Genomic DNA, 15,681 nt, shown 5'->3' on the forward strand with positions numbered 1-15,681 from the left:
TTCCTCTTCCACGTTCTAGCCCGATTACAAAAAAAAGCGTATAAATTTGTTTTACAAATTCCTTTAATTGAATTTCTTATGATTTTAAATTTTTATTCCAATCCAACGATACCTTGAACGGTATAGCAAATACAGTGGAGTTCCTCACAAATTACGTAATATGAAAGTATTTAAACTAAGTGAAGTGCCATTGACAGTGCTCAGATTCCCACCACAGGTAATCTTTGAGCTACGAGAATATAGGCTGCGAGACACTCTACTGTGATAAGGAAAATGTCACTCTGTACTATCGATCATGTTTTTACGGGATTGGTTAGACCGTGAAAATCCTAACTAGAAAAAAATTAACCAGTTTTTAATTTAACATTTTCTTCATTTTTCTTGATTTTTTCGGAATCCTCCACTAATGTCTCTTCTTCCTTCCCCATGTCGCCGTTCACTTTTTTTTCAAAAAAGTATCGATATATATTTTTCAATGATAATAGAACCGGTATCATTATCGGCAGGAACAATGGAACGTATACGGCATATCTGAAATGATAAATGTACAATAAGAGAAAAGTGAAGAACACGCGTGACATTAAAGAGTTTGAGATAGTAAATCTAATGTTAAAGGTCACTGACTTTTGATCCTCTGGAAAATAAAGGAGAGCAAGAAGCGACGGATCGGTAAAGGCAGCTTCCGCCGTGACGAAGGCTTCTTTGCTCAAGAGGAATCCTTGAACAAGATGTCCACGTTCCAGTAACTCGGCAGAACGTTCCACCAGATCAAGGGCACTCTTTATACGATTACCCACTGTCTCTGTGATAACGATACTACTGATCTCCTTCAGGAGTTGGGACAACGACTGTAGCGTCAACTTCGCTGAGGTCAGCTGTTCTATGGTGCGGATTCGCAGGAGGGCGTCAAATTCCCAATCGCGGGGTTTAGAATTTTCTAACTGTACCAAAGCGGCACCCTTGATCGGATTCTAACGATAAAAACAACAATTTGCGTTAATTTATTACTACTGACAATTGGTTTTATCAATGAGACAAAGCTTACCGCATCAGGTATGCCTAAGAGAAGTCTTAGCTGGGCCAGGAACACTCCCATAATCGTTCCTCCTTCAGGCATAACCACAACGGTTTCCTTATTCTTGGTTATTGCCTCTTCACAAACTTCTAATGGCGGATTAGATATTACCACACCACCCCATCTGTAAATACATCACATAGTAATGGTGACAATAGTCCTTATTATGGAATAGCATAAATGAGCGGCCGGATTCCATAACAGGCTCAACGCTGGGACTCAGTCCCCTCCATAGCGCCATACTTACCGAACGCGGAAACTTTACTGTCAAATTTCAAAGTTGAAATTTCCTTATACAAAAAATACTAGCGTGTCCAGCTTGATTGGGTGCATATTTTTTGTATTGGAATATATATACATATATAAATAGCTAGGATTGTTAGTTTTCTTTTAAAAAAATTGAAAACTTGTTTCTTCGGCGATTAAGAAAATCAATGTTTTTTTATATTCAACTCCCGACCACTTCGTTAATAATTGATCGGTCGTTTCGATTCTTTTTTCTCCAAGCAGACGATACTCTAGCGATGAAGACAGTATCATTAATTGAACGGAAAAGCTTTTTTTTATTTACAATTATTTACTTTCCATCTCGTTTCGCTGACAATTGAATCTCAAAACTTCGATCGAAAAACCGTAGCGACGAAGTTTTTCAAAACATGAAATTGCACGTATATTCATGTGCCTCAAGGCCTCAGGAAGCTTTTTGGAAAGTTTCAGCTGAGAAAGTTGAGAGTATAAGAAAGTATAAGAATCATAAGAATTTATTCCAATGGTCTATTTTGTTTTTTTAACGCCTTTTATGAATTATATTTTACAAACTCATTCTTCAGTGCAATGAAGAAACTGTAATATTCTAACGTTCTTTGATTAACCATGGCTCTAATGCACTGTTTTACCAGTAATCCTTTACTGCGGCAAACAAAAATGTAAGAAAATTTATTGAAAATTCATAAATTTTTACGTTTGCGATGAAAACAAGCCAGAGCATCTTTCGTCTTTGTCACTCCGCTGCAAAGTCGGTGAGCCTTTGTCGGTGAGTCTTTCGCACCCTCACCAGCGCTCTAGCGCAATTGTGAACAATCAAACGTAGAAGCTTCAATTTTCAACTTTTTCAGCTGAAACTTTCCAAAAAGCTTCCTGAGGCCTTGAGGCCCCTGAATATATATGTGCAATTTCACGTTTCGAAAAACTTCGTCGCTACGGGTTTTCGATCGAAGTATTGAGATTCAATTGTCAGCGAAACGAGATGGGAAGTAAATAATTGTAAATAAAAAAAAAATTTTTCGTTCAAGTAATGATACTGTCGTTATCGCTAGAGTATCGTCTGCTTGGAGAAAAAAGAATCGAAACGATCGATCAATTATTAACGAAGTGGTCGGGAGTTGAATATAAAAAAACATTGATTTTCTTAATCGCCGAAGAAACAAGTTTTCAATTTTTTTTAAAGAAAACTAACAATCCTAGCTATTTATATATGTATATATATTCCAATACAAAAAATGTGCACCCAATCAAGCTGGAGACGCTAGTATTTTTTGTATAGGGAAATTTCAACTTTAGAATTTTACAGTAAAATTTCCGCATTTGGTACGTATAGCGCTATGGAGGGGACTGAGTCCGAGCATTGAGCCTGTATGGAATCCGGCCGCTCAATTATACATGATCTACTGAGACTATATTAGGAAGTATGCCAGCATTAGAAAAAATAATGTTTCACCTTGGTGAAAGAAACGCTTCAACGTTACTGGCTGATTTTGATCTATGTCCAGTGCGGGTGTAGATATGTAACGGTGCCTTGTCGCAGGGTACTGTGTACACCACTAAGTTAATACAAGGATGAAGACTAACCTGGGACGCTGTAAATACATTTGAAAAGTCTCTGTAGTCAATTACTTCCATAATGAAATCGTTATAAGGTACATTTACCTAACTTTTTTTCAAGAGGCGTTACAAGCTGCGGTAGCACATTTTCCGGTAGAGCGTAATGTCTACCCAAGGGACTGCTGTCAGGAACTTGCTTTGGAGTAACGTCTAACGGAAGTAGATAAAGCCATTGGGACTTAATTGAAAAATTGGCAATTAATGACAATCCTTCGAGGAACGGCTCTATGTACTCTGAAAGGCAGAATATTCATTTTGCTCAATGTGAATCAGTCATAGTGCAATGACGGTTGCAGTTATTCTTTTTATAGACTGCGCGTGCGCACAAGAGATTCTCATCATACTTAGAAGCCACACATTTTTGGTTCCTCATAACAGTAGAAAAGCATCTCACTCGTTATTAGGTGTTTCAATTAATGAAAGATTTAATCACTATGTGGTATTCACCATCGATCACTCTTGGCAAATTCCAATCAATCTTCAAGCTCTCTGGATCAGGATTCACTAAAGTGAGTAGAACGTCGTATGCTGCACTGGCTGGGAAGCGTCTTCTGTTCTCTTCGTCCAAGCTATACAACGTAGGTTCGGCTAGGGCATTTTTCGTCAAGGCTAATGATTTATCACGTAATATCCATTGGGAGAGTATTTGTACTAGTTCAGCCCCACCTAAGATGTGAAAGTGAAATCTTACTTGATTTGTCCAATTAATCTGCTAGGATAATCCAATTATCACAGTTTTAACTAAATCAGATTAGAAAAAAGTATCAAGGTCATGGATATATTACAATATTTTTACACAACGTAAATTTATAATTTATCACAGTGATTTTTATTAAAGCATAATTATATTGGCTATATGTGTACACACACAGATCTAATATCAGAGCATGTATCGTTGTTCAAGTGAATTCTATCAGCGCCACTAATTTTGCTGGACGGCGTTTTCTTTTGGATTTTTTTTGCATAACGCAGAATATACGACTGATATGTCATCTGTATGTAGTAAGCACAAGCTTCGCGCATAAAAATAATAGAAGTTTAGTTATTTTCTATATTTAGATTTTTAGTGTTCTATGTAGAAGTAAAATTATCTCACCACTTGTTTTAGAGAAATAAATAGTTCTTCTTGAACCAACCAGAATATCCTCTTTCAAATTTGCCGCTTCTAGTAGCAGTAATTCACCGACCTTCAGGTCAAACGTTGCAGCGACCTTTTCCAGGTCATGAGTCGTGTACGCTCTAGATACCAAATTGCTGGATATTACTTGGTGATCCACGTCAACTTTCAAAACCTCTAAGAAAAGAGAGCACAAAAATAACAAATTCAAGGATACACAGCTCATTAATAATTAGAAATAAACCTAAAATTAAAATAAAAAAAAAATAAAAATTAATTCTATTTCGTTTACTTCCCCTGTGCTGCACATTCAAAATCTTATAGTATTTTGACTAATATTTTGCGTACTTCGATTCAAATGGGAATTTAATAATCGATTAAAATTAATAATCGCGATCAAACAAATAACACTTGAATCGTTATTATTTGTCAGATGTTATTTTTTTAATTTCATTTTGTCTTGTACGACGTGCAAGAATATTTTAGTACGAAGGTCTGTAAGAGAGCTAATATATCGTACAATTGCGTCAATGGACGTAACAGGGGGCAACAAACAATCCTCTATACAGTCCCTACGTCTTACCAGCATCTGCAAAGAACGCGCGGACCTCATCAGCCAAAAGTTCTCCGTTCTCACGAGCGAAAGTCGCCACAATGATTCTCGTGCTGATTCTCATATCCAAGTCGGACAATCGGGCGATTCCCGAATAGGGAAGTGGGACTCGTGGTACTGCCGTAGTGTACCACCAAAGTGGCACACCAACCCCCAAAAGTAAAACAGCAAAGGAGAGACTGGCGTATAGCCTGTACTTCTCTGAAACATTAAGAGTGCCGAGAATGAAGAAACGGGAAGCTGAAAATTTTAATGGATTAATGTGAATTTCGCTACGAGATACCATTGTATACCGGAAGCTGACAGTTGTCGCGAGTAGAACACATCGCGTGTAACGTGTTCACAAAACTATGAAAAAAAGTCAAGCGTAGAATAATCGATGCTTAAAATAATTTTTCCCCAAAATTAATTCGCACTATTCAAATTTCTGATTTGATAACGTCAAAAGGTCGAGTTCTGCAATATCAACAGAAAATTGTAACACTTAAGAAATTAGATAACACTATATTAAAGCTGTATCTACCACGATAATATGAGTAGTTTTAAAATGATCAACAGGATGAGCGTTTTTGACAATTTAATAATTAGCTTTTTAATCCGATTAAGATAAATTATGTTTTTTTTCAAGATATCACACGCGAGTTAGATTAGATTTATCATAATGTTCATTACACAGTTTATGACATTCATATTATACCCAACAAGCTCGCTACACTTTTACTACATTTTCAGTACCACGAAGAGCGATTGCCTTAAATGTCAATTTATTTGAAAAAACACAGACTTTGTAAACCTAAATAAATTTTGTATTGTGCAACATGCGTTAATCATGATACACATTGTGTATACGTCAAGCGCATTTGAGAAGAGCTCGTATGCCTATGGGAGCAAATGCGCATATGTTTACGCATTCATACGTACTTGAGAGTTATTTCTATTAGAGGCTTGGCTAAGAGCATATTATTTGTTGTATTCAATTATGGCTAAAAATATTAATAAAACGAGGGGCCTCAAATCCCACGAGTAAAAACGGTTCGAGAGAATTTCAAAACTGTAGATAAAAAACAGAAAAATAACTAATCCCGCATATCCAAGGATTTATGACTGGATTATATCCTGTCAGGAAAGAAAGACAAAGAAAAAAATATCTTTTTTTCGAATATAAAATATTAACAAAGGATTTTCCATTGTTCATCGATAGAAATTCAAGTCCATTGAGAATTGAATGATAGATTGCTAGTAGCTTCAACGTTTTCGTACGCTGTGAAAATAGGGTTAAATGTCTATATCGACTACAGAACTATCGTACGAGCGTTGGACATTGTTGACGTCTATTTTCGCGTAAAAGCCAACGCACGACTGTCGCGACATTGCGGACATGGTGCATGCATCCAATTAAGATGTCATGGCTGCCATTAAATGCAATGTTGCTCGAGACTGCGATCCTCTTCTGAACTTAAGAGAGAATATCATGAGAGAGTCGGAAGGCAGCAGCATCGATGTTAATGAATCTTCGGCTATTTATCACGTTATTATTACTAGGTAGCAATCATCGCGATAACCGTGATATATGGCCATCTAGATTTTTGTAACTTGAGCAGGCGATTCTCACCTCATCAACTTCTTAATTGCTTCGTGGATTAGAATCGATTGTACCACGAGTATGATACGGGATTTAGCTACGCACTGAAGAATTCGTGTGTCAAAAAGATTTAATGAATATGAATAAAACTCTGTTAATGTTGACGAACGGACTAAAGGGGATTGAACGAATTAGAATACAATGGAAGTATCGTGACCATGATAAATGGGGCATTAAACCGGAAATATAAAAAAAATATATTGCTTAACACTTCGTGGTCACACAGGTCAAAATGACCCGTGCGTCGACTTGAAAACCAAGAAACGGGATTTTTCGATCGGACAATACAGTTAACCCTGATAGCTACTCAAGACTGTTTTTCTATAATTACAAAATTTTATACGTATGGACTGTACATTTTTTGGATAAATATTCATCAACAGAAAAGGTATAATTTTTCTTTTGTAAATAGAGCATTTCTTTCTGTACTGCAACCCTGATGTTTTTTTTTTTGACAATTTAATATTACATTTCTTCTGTCGGCGCAATGGATCTTTGTTTTGCAGTATATTTCAGAAATTTTATAGATCAATCGAAAAATTATTGTTGACACGGCAACCGTTTGTAAATTGCTTGGCTCAATTTGACCCAGAATGACCACCTTCACATTCCACTGAGGTAGTAAAAAATTAACGACGCTTGAAAAATTTGAAATTTCAAAATGACTTCTTCTCTTCTGAACTTTTTCGAGGTAATAGTATATGTGTTGTTACATCAATTCGAGATGATATTTGTCGATTAATTTTTTTTTGTGTGATAGCATACTTAATAGTCATTGAGCTGCGAACTCATTGGTTCCTTGGAGGTGGAAATGACATATGGAGTGGGCGATATGTAGGGGGGTTGTATTAAGGGAGTGGGTAAAGCTGAATTATACGATACTCCGGTCTCGGTACAATCCTCAGTCTGTGGAGAACGACTGGGTGTCGGACATTTAATTCTGCTTCACCATCTCGTTCATCCCGTCGAAGAACTTCGGCAGACTTCACTTCCGCGTCTCTGAGAATCTTCAGGGTCATTGATCGTTTGGTTCCCCATTGGCGCTCTAGAGGAAGAAGACTCGAGACCTAGGATTTGGTATAGCTAGGAAGGTCCATAACTGGATTGATATATTTTTAACAGGTGCGAATAATGTTTAACGCAAATATTTGTGTATTTATTTAATAACTTTCATGCAATAACAATAACAACTCTTCACTATAAACTGATATCCATTATCGAACTCACGTAATGAACGTTGTCTATACTACAGAATACTTATCTATTTTTTATGTAAATGTGAAAGTGATAAAGATTACAACATTTTGAGAAGTATAGGTAAATCTTAATTTTTAATGAGTTTCAAATTTTAGCAAAAACATTTCATACTCTTGTCTAATTCAAAACTCTCTTTGAGTGTAAAGATGTCTTCATAAGAATGACCCATATAAATGATCAAATTATTAATCGGGTATCATATCCAGGGATAACTGGAGTACTATTTTTTTTTTTCAAGTGTTAGTATTTTTTCCCAAAAGCTATTGGGTAGACAATTAAGAGTTCATTATTGAAATTTAAATTTAATTAATGGACTGTCCATAGTAATGCCGATTGAATAGTACATTGTTCTGACTAAAATCAACAATTGTGAGTTAAGTGATTTCACAATAACCCATGTGGATGAGCTTCTTGTGTTACACGTTGAAATAATTTCATTGTAGTAACTCGATAGATGTTGTGCAACTGAAGTTTGATTTTACAATGACCCGAGTTCACAGCACAAATGAGAGCAACGGTGACGCTTGAACGCAATAGCGATGGTCAAGGCGCTTTGCTAGAGTCTATTTAAAATATTTATGATTTCAGTCTGACGAGTCAAAGTATCATGACAATGGTAACAAAAGTCGATGACTTCAACGTAGAAGACTCTCAACCAGAAATGAAATCGCCGCTGAAGTGAGTGAAATATTATAGTACCACATTCGATTAATAAACGAAAAATAAGAAGATAATCAATTAATTAAATAATTATTTCTTAGGGGAGAATCATGCTTTCAATTACTCGGAAGATTTTTACGAATTTATTGGCGCTCGTTGTTTTTGATATTAGTCCCGATTATTTTTCTTCCTCTTATTATCTTGAACAACAACACGGTAAGTGGATATTACAATTGTTGTAAATTTTACGAAAAATTTCTTAATTGTCCTAATTAATTGGCACTGTGACTTATTTTTATATCAATTTTAAAATTTCCAACAGATGTATCGCTGTCTTTATGTTCTTCTGATAATGGCGTGTTATTGGATTGCCGAAGTTCTACCATTGGCTGTCACTTCTGTAATACCGATTGTACTTTATCCATTGTTGGGTATACTGAGCACTGCCGCGACCACCTTATGTTACATGAATGACACAGCAATGATGTTTATTGCTAGTTTAGCTATAGCAATTGCAATTCAGACTTCAGGATTACACATGCGAGTAGCACTGTGGATAATCAAGCTGATTGGTTGCAGTCATAGACGGTATGCAGGTGTAATTGTAATTAGGGGAATTAAGAGAACTGTGCATAGCTTATTACTAATCTGAAATGGTCCATTCGCCATTTTTTCTTTTCAGTTTGAGCTTTGGATTGTTCTTTGTGACTATGTTTATTTCTATGTGGATATCAAATACTGCAGCTACCGCCATGATGGTTCCAATCGTGCAGAGCGTATTAGAGGAACTGGAAAAAGTAAGTTTCATTCGAATGAACCGGCAGTTATCAAGTCAAAATAGGATTAATTGACAACTGATTTGATGCGGCACGTATCGCTTTGCTTACAGCAAGGCCTTGGTAACGTATTTGTCACAACCGATGACGAAAGTAAGGAAGAAGAACAGGAAGCGTAAGTGATTGTTTATGTCGTTTAATGTTTTTATTTGCATCATTAATTTCATTGATCTTTTAATTATTGCAGTTCAAAGAAACCGACGCCAATTACCATTAGTCATTATTTGGCAGCATCTTATGCCTCTAGTATTGGTGGTATCGGTACTATTGTGGGAAGCGGCACTACTTTGTCAATAAAAGGATATTACGAATCGTACGTAGACAATCATCAAATTCTTAACACGTCTTTATATAAAAACTTCCATTTTTATTATTTTTGTGTTCTAGACGTTTTCCAAATGGTCCCGGTATAAACTTCTCTTCGTGGATGATGTATGCAGTGCCACCCATGCTTATAATGTCCATTCTCACCTGGATCTGGCTTCAGATTTTATACATGGGCCTATTTAGGCCTAACAGTAAAGAGGCACGTGCCGTAGACATTGGGAAAGAAGGTGAACGCGTGGCTACTGCAGTAATTGAGAAAAAATACAAGGAACTTGGACCTATAACTTGGGGCGAATCTTGTGTTGGTTTACTCTTTATAGCTGTAATCTTTCTTTGGTTTTTCCGGGAACCTGGATTCGTTAAAGGATGGCCGAATTATATAACCGACGTGTAAGCTTTGTATCATCTATTGAAACAGAGTGTATGATGTTCTGTGTTCGATTTTTTAAACAATCGGATTTCTTTATTGATCTTTCTTTGCATAACTGAATGTCCTTCTTTTTTTAGGGCTGTGAAGGACTCGACAGCCGGTATTGCTGTAATGATCATTCTGTTCGCACTTCCGGCAAATCTGAATTTCCTCAATAGCTTCAGTAAAGATCCCAGCAAGAGACCTACTAAGGCTTCGTCTGGACTGTTAACATGGAAGCTTATACATCAGAATATGCACTGGAACTTGCTGTTTATATTTGGTGGTGGATTTGCTATTGCAGCGGGTAGTACAGCTTCTGGTTTATCGACAATGTTGGGCAATGCACTGATTGGTCTGCAGTCATTGAACCCTGTGATTATTTTATTTATTGCATGTCTACTTGTAGAGACTCTTACAGAGATGACTGCCAATGTGTCTGTGGCAAACATCGTCATACCAGTTTTAGTAGAAATGGTAGGTATTGCTGCTATGGATGGACTTTTTTATATTTATACACCAAAGTATTTTTCGTTTGCTCAATTAGAACTTTTATCTTTCAGTGTGTGGCCATAAAATTACATCCTATGTATATGCTGGTACCAGGCACTATGAGTGCTTCATTTTCATTTCACCTTCCTGCAGGAACACCACCCAATGCAATTGCATGTGCTGCTGGACATATCAGAACTAAAGATTTGATGATCGCTGGTATAGGTCCTAGTATTATTACCCTTGTTACTACAACTATTTTATTCCCTACATGGGGTAATTATGTTTTCCAGCTCTCAGAATTTCCTGAGTGGGCTGTTTAGTTATCTCTTGCAATAGTTATTTTTAATTTCTTATACTTATTTTTTAATTTATTAGCCACTGAAACAGAGATAAGTAAGGTCTTCGTATTCTTCATTCCTCCTAAAAGTATTATGACAGATTGTTTTGTACATACATACACATATATCGAGATATGTAATAAAGGTATGTTAGAGTTAGAAAATACACTATATGAAAATAAAAGCATCAGAAACTTTAAAGTATGCAGTATGTTGTAGGAATAAAAATTATCTCAAAGCGATATGGCACGAATTGTAAACTATGAATAAGGTATTAGTATATTTTGTCATCAAACAACAATCAAACGATAACCATACCTTTAAATAAATAACAATTTTGAAACCCTATAATTACAGACAAATATATAATTAGACACAATGAAGCAAATTTCTTACCGTCTGTAGATGTGTCATGACCAATGACATCAATCTCTTCCATTTCACTGAATATTGGTTAACTTATTGTCAAGTAAAGTTCACTGGGAAGTTCGTATTTACAAATGAAACTTACACAAATTAGATGGTCTTTTTAAATAATTGAGTTAAATGTATCTTACTTCTTTAACATAACCTCTCCATAAAGCAGAGAATTTATCTCTTACAAATGATCCAAGAGAATTGAAATTATGAAAAATACAATAATCTGTCGCAGTTATACTTAGTATCATTTATATGAATTAACTATAATTCAAACATTCACTATGTTTGAAAATATTTAGCAATATTCACTGAGGTATTCTTATTGACTGTTGGTTGTCATTAGTGAATACGGTACTACCGGCAAATTTTAGTTTGAAATTGTACCACAGTGATAAGATATATTACGTAAACGCATTAGTAAAAAATAATGAGAACTTGTAAAAAACATCTAGTCATATTATCTGTAATAATCCATATACAATATAATAAAAAAGAAACTAAACACATAAGCCATATTCATATTAGGTACTTATTTTGAATTATGATACATTTTACATAGTTCTTTCAGATAAAAATAAAACAAAAAAATCCGACAAATCTTTCTTTAACATAATGTATCTAGAAATGAAGAATCAAGCGGAGTATCAGGAATTTCCTGTTTCGTAGGAAGTAACGAAGTGTAACAAGGGTTGTTCCTTCCCCATATTGAATAAGGACATCCACTAAGAGAACGAAGATGATGAATTAGTTGCCCAAATGTGGGTCTGTGCTCAACACGTGATGCCCAACAGGATCGCATCACTTCATACAGTTCAAAAGAAACACTTTGCGGTCGGGCAAGACGACCTTCATTTCGCAACACATGTTGTAAAAATTGATCATCGCGAATCTCATGATAGGGAAGCGCTCCAAGCGTGCCAATTTCCCACATGACGACACCAAATGACCAGACATCGCTCTTAGAGGAGAACACACGTTCACGTAGAGCTTCTGGTGACATCCAGCGAACCGGAAGCCTTCGTACACCTCCAGCACCATTACCCATGACGTATAGGCTATCTCGTGATAAGCCGAAATCTGATATCTAAAATAACGATATATTTTTAATTGGTGAAAAAAGCTTTTCTTTAATTATCAAAGAATAGTTACCTTTAACGTTAAATTGGAATCGAGTAAAATATTTCTTGCAGCTAAATCTCGATGTGTAATTCTTTTGGATTCTAGGTGTTCCATGCCTTTTGCAATTTCTAGGGCGAATCGTAGAAACTCATTCGTTTCTAATGTATTAGATGATATCCCTGGAGCTTGATAACTTTCCTTTTCGTCGTTTAAATTTACGTAATTGTGTACAGCATCCGAATTATTGTTTGGTGTGTAGTTAGACGAAAATGTCAAACAAGTAGGAGTTGTAGGAGGTTCGCTACTCAGGGTAGTATACAATGCTGCGATTAGAATGTTTATAAATAAATAATCAAATTGTTTCAATACTCATCTGATAAAAGCATGCAATTTTTATTACTTTCCGTTATGCTTGGCCTAGGACTGTGAATCGGTGAAGATTTGGAACTATCCGCATCATTAAAACTACTTAAACTTTCTCGCATGCGGTGAAGATAGGCAAGTAGATCCCCATTTTCCATATATTCCAGAATCACGCATACTGGATTATTGGGTAACGTGCAACAGCCGATAAGTTTCACAAGATGAGGATGCGTTCCAGCAGCCTTCATTATTGAAATCTCTTCCATTAATTGACTTCTGGCATCCCACTCGTTAGAGGGATCAGAGAATTGTGACATTTTTACAGCAACAAGAGAATCATCATTGTATTCAATTAAATGACTCAAATACACTTTACCAAATTGACCTTTGCCCAGTTCACGCACAAACTTTATGCGCTGGTAAGACACTTCAAATTTGTCCACGTCGCCTCTGCACATGGCTTCCTAGGTATAGAAATAATGGTCAATAAATGTTGAATTGTTGATAATATTGTGAGGTGCGATATTTCATATAATATACTAACCTCCACTTCTTGTTCTACGTACAAAATATTTCGATTTTTGAGTATTGTTTCTTCCCAGCCGGATCTCCGTTTCGAAATTGTTCTTACAGCTTGAATTCTGCAGAAAAGTAAAAAAAAATTTTTTAAATATAGATTAATTAGTCGATTGATAGTTAAAACATACCGCTTGGTATCACGATTTGAGAATAATAAGAGTTTGTATCGTGCCCGATTTTGATACCAGATGAAAATTAGAATTCCAAAAATCATTGCACTGGTGGCAAGTAGCACCGTGAAGGCGATCCACTGTAATAAAATACCAAATTACTAATTTAATATTTACATGTATCCAAAGATATAAATGTATTCATTCAAAAATTCATGTGAGATTTAACATAAAATCAGACTCACCTTTATTATGATCTGTTTTGCGTCATCTCTATTTATCATTGAATTGACATGAAATATTCCCTCTGTTCCAATACAGCCATGTTCATCTTCAACGGCAACAGTGACTTTGCCGCCAAAATGATTAAATTTATCATATTTCGGCACTCTCCATACGAAAGAATTACTTTCTGAAGGTATTCTTGCTATTCGTGTAGTATTATATACAGGTAGACCATTTTTTGACGTAAGCAATGGTACTCCGATACTGAAAAAGAAGTATAATTTTCATCAAAATCATTAATAGGCTCTCTTATTTATCGATATAACGTGCATGAGATAATGACTTATCAGAATGACATACCTAATAACGAAAAATGTAACCTTTGCATTTCTCACAGTGATATTCCAGTTAATCAATATATTATCATCCTCTTGTCTCTCAACAAATACAGTAGGAATCGGTAACCATAAACTAGAATTGATGCAGCTACATTGATGCCCCACGCATTCCGGTACTGTGTATATCACCTGCAACATCCGGTTTCCGTTTTTGATTAATTTATTTCTAAATTGTCAACACATTTTGGCTTTAAAAATTTAAAGCGTATGAATATTGTTTATCCTGACCGTTGGTGATTTTAATTTGGGATTTTTCCTAGGATTCGCATGAACCTGTATACTGTATGTACAGGTTGGTATAATATTAATTTCTGGTATGACCGACATAAATCTATTTTCCGGAAGTAGTGCATTCAATTGACTCCGGTTCTTTGTTGTATAATAAAGAGAATCTTCGGGACAGTTTGCTGATTCTTCCTCGGTGCCATTTGAGACTGTCGTTATTAGAACGCTGCAAGAGCTTATATTAAGTAATAGAAAATGATTATTGAAACAAATTAATCTCAATTGAAATACCTGTATGAAGATGGCAACCTGCCCTTCTCTGGAGGTAACCAAGAAACGTTGAATTTTAATAACTCATACGTGGAATTGTCTTCAACCTGGATAACATCTTCAAACACAGTTACTGTCAGATCATGAGGTAGACCGACGGATTCAGTGATATTTTTACCAAATATTTTCGTAACATTTATGATTGTAATAATTAACAGAAGGCGAACCGTGTAGCTTTTAATTTTGATATGCGCTGACATCTCATTTTAAAGAAAATCAATTACATAAAAGAGTTATTCATTTTTGTGATTATTATACATACGAAATAACAAAGTAATACTTCATCAACTTGTTATGTAAAATTCACTTTAATCATATCACATCTCTCTATTCCTTATTGTTATTATTATTTTTAATCAACATCAGTATCAACATATAGCAATCGCATTATTAGTCACACTATTCTTTTATTTATGCGAATATATTGTTATTGAGTATATTAAAATCATTATGCTTCCTTAATCTTTGTCAGTTATCAAAGCCGATTGACAGCAATATAATTTCACTTTGTTCGCGCACAGAGAATTGAAATAAAATCCTTTTAAGATTGCACTACGTGTTTACTGCAATGACCACTACGTCGTATCTGGATAAATCTTATCTGATAACTTAACTACTGCCGCACAAAAGACTCGCCAATACCGTGGTAATTGATAAGAATGATATTTCGGTTTCATTAAAATTTTTGTAATTTATGAGATTCATTTTGAAATAAATATTTAATTGCATTTTTGAAAGTAGTAGGTTAGGTTATGTTTGGTTAAATTAATTTTTTATCATCTGATATCAAATATTTAAGGCAATCTATGAGCATCGAATTTGTCGATCAGCCTGCTCATCTCATATACGACTCATCTAGCACAAAATAATGTTGGACGTCTACAATATACACGTTCCTGAAACGTCCAAGAACCATAATATATATATGTATATCGTTTATCTGTCCAAGGGACGTTCGTGCTATGTGGGTATAACGGGTTATCTTTGTTTTACATTATACGTGGGTGTATTAAAAAGATAAATGTCCGATGTTTTCAAAACTACTAATCAGTAAGATATAGTTTATAATTAGGTCGATCTTTTTATGAGGTAAATTCAAAAATGATCCTTGAATTTACAACTGATCTCGGTAAACGGTCGCGTCATAGGAATAAAATTGAAATCTAAGCAAGTAATATTGAAATCTTTTGAATTGTTGTACAAGTGATTTTATTAGAATGATATTATGTATCTCTGATTTTCTTTTTCCAGCATATACGATT

General features: G+C 35.3%; 3 protein-coding genes across 5 annotated transcripts; 1 reads left to right on the top strand and 2 right to left on the bottom strand.

Annotated features, from left to right (window-relative positions):
* Window positions 1-45: 45 nt before the first annotated feature.
* On the bottom strand, window positions 46-11,460 carry LOC107266213 (GPI transamidase component PIG-S). 2 transcript variants are annotated; one of them, XM_015736480.2, is made up of 10 exons: window positions 11,208-11,460; window positions 11,047-11,129; window positions 4,657-4,887; window positions 4,053-4,250; window positions 3,404-3,622; window positions 3,002-3,190; window positions 2,793-2,931; window positions 1,046-1,199; window positions 625-971; window positions 46-531 (listed from the first exon to the last, which is right to left on the bottom strand). In XM_015736480.2, exons 2-10 carry the CDS (start codon window positions 11,087-11,089, stop codon window positions 345-347), a joined length of 1,707 nt encoding a protein of 568 aa, XP_015591966.1. In that variant the 5' UTR covers window positions 11,090-11,129; window positions 11,208-11,460; the 3' UTR covers window positions 46-344. The 2 variants fall into 2 exon arrangements, with proteins under 2 accessions (XP_015591966.1, XP_015591967.1); XM_015736481.2 differs by lacking the exons at window positions 11,047-11,129; window positions 11,208-11,460 and adding an exon at window positions 4,970-7,017.
* LOC107266212 (protein I'm not dead yet) lies at window positions 3,362-11,029 on the top strand. 2 transcript variants are annotated; one of them, XM_025083496.1, is made up of 10 exons: window positions 3,362-3,465; window positions 8,174-8,263; window positions 8,347-8,461; window positions 8,568-8,833; window positions 8,928-9,042; window positions 9,135-9,196; window positions 9,269-9,394; window positions 9,469-9,798; window positions 9,916-10,294; window positions 10,381-10,632. In XM_025083496.1, the coding sequence occupies exons 2-10, from the start codon at window positions 8,193-8,195 to the stop codon at window positions 10,630-10,632; spliced, it is 1,716 nt and encodes a 571-aa protein (XP_024939264.1). In that variant the 5' UTR covers window positions 3,362-3,465; window positions 8,174-8,192. The 2 variants fall into 2 exon arrangements, with proteins under 2 accessions (XP_024939264.1, XP_015591965.1); XM_015736479.2 differs by lacking the exon at window positions 3,362-3,465 and adding an exon at window positions 7,089-7,450 and having other exon boundaries at window positions 10,381-11,029.
* Window positions 11,461-11,585: 125 nt separating the features above from the next.
* Window positions 11,586-15,576, bottom strand: LOC107266211 (vascular endothelial growth factor receptor 2). Its single transcript, XM_015736477.2, has 9 exons — window positions 14,381-15,576; window positions 14,093-14,315; window positions 13,827-13,993; window positions 13,487-13,730; window positions 13,260-13,381; window positions 13,097-13,193; window positions 12,590-13,016; window positions 12,220-12,512; window positions 11,586-12,154 (listed from the first exon to the last, which is right to left on the bottom strand). The coding sequence occupies exons 1-9, from the start codon at window positions 14,617-14,619 to the stop codon at window positions 11,675-11,677; spliced, it is 2,292 nt and encodes a 763-aa protein (XP_015591963.1). The 5' UTR covers window positions 14,620-15,576; the 3' UTR covers window positions 11,586-11,674.
* Between the last annotated feature and the right edge of the window lie 105 nt (window positions 15,577-15,681).

This window comes from Cephus cinctus, unplaced genomic scaffold (genome assembly GCF_000341935.2).
Source record: "Cephus cinctus unplaced genomic scaffold, Ccin1 Ccin1_scaffold0306, whole genome shotgun sequence".
Classification (NCBI taxonomy): domain Eukaryota; kingdom Metazoa; phylum Arthropoda; class Insecta; order Hymenoptera; family Cephidae; genus Cephus; species Cephus cinctus.

Coding starts and splice junctions, on each gene's coding strand:
- LOC107266212 (XM_025083496.1), top strand. CDS start 8,193: ATGACAATGGTAACAAAAGTCGATGACTTCAACGTAGAAGACTCTCAA. Junction 8,834..8,927: donor ATTGGTTGCAGTCATAGACG/GTATGCAGGTGT, acceptor TTTTCTTTTCAG/TTTGAGCTTTGGATTGTTCT. Junction 9,395..9,468: donor ATAAAAGGATATTACGAATC/GTACGTAGACAA, acceptor TTTGTGTTCTAG/ACGTTTTCCAAATGGTCCCG.
- LOC107266213 (XM_015736480.2), bottom strand. CDS start 11,089: ATGGAAGAGATTGATGTCATTGGTCATGACACATCTACAGACG. Junction 4,251..4,656: donor CGCGTTCTTTGCAGATGCTG/GTAAGACGTAGG, acceptor CTCTTTTCTTAG/AGGTTTTGAAAGTTGACGTG. Junction 972..1,045: donor TCTTAGGCATACCTGATGCG/GTAAGCTTTGTC, acceptor TTTTATCGTTAG/AATCCGATCAAGGGTGCCGC.
- LOC107266211 (XM_015736477.2), bottom strand. CDS start 14,619: ATGTCAGCGCATATCAAAATTAAAAGCTACACGGTTCGCCTTCTGTTA. Junction 13,194..13,259: donor TCAAATCGTGATACCAAGCG/GTATGTTTTAAC, acceptor ACTTTTCTGCAG/AATTCAAGCTGTAAGAACAA. Junction 12,513..12,589: donor TAGGCCAAGCATAACGGAAA/GTAATAAAAATT, acceptor TTCTAATCGCAG/CATTGTATACTACCCTGAGT.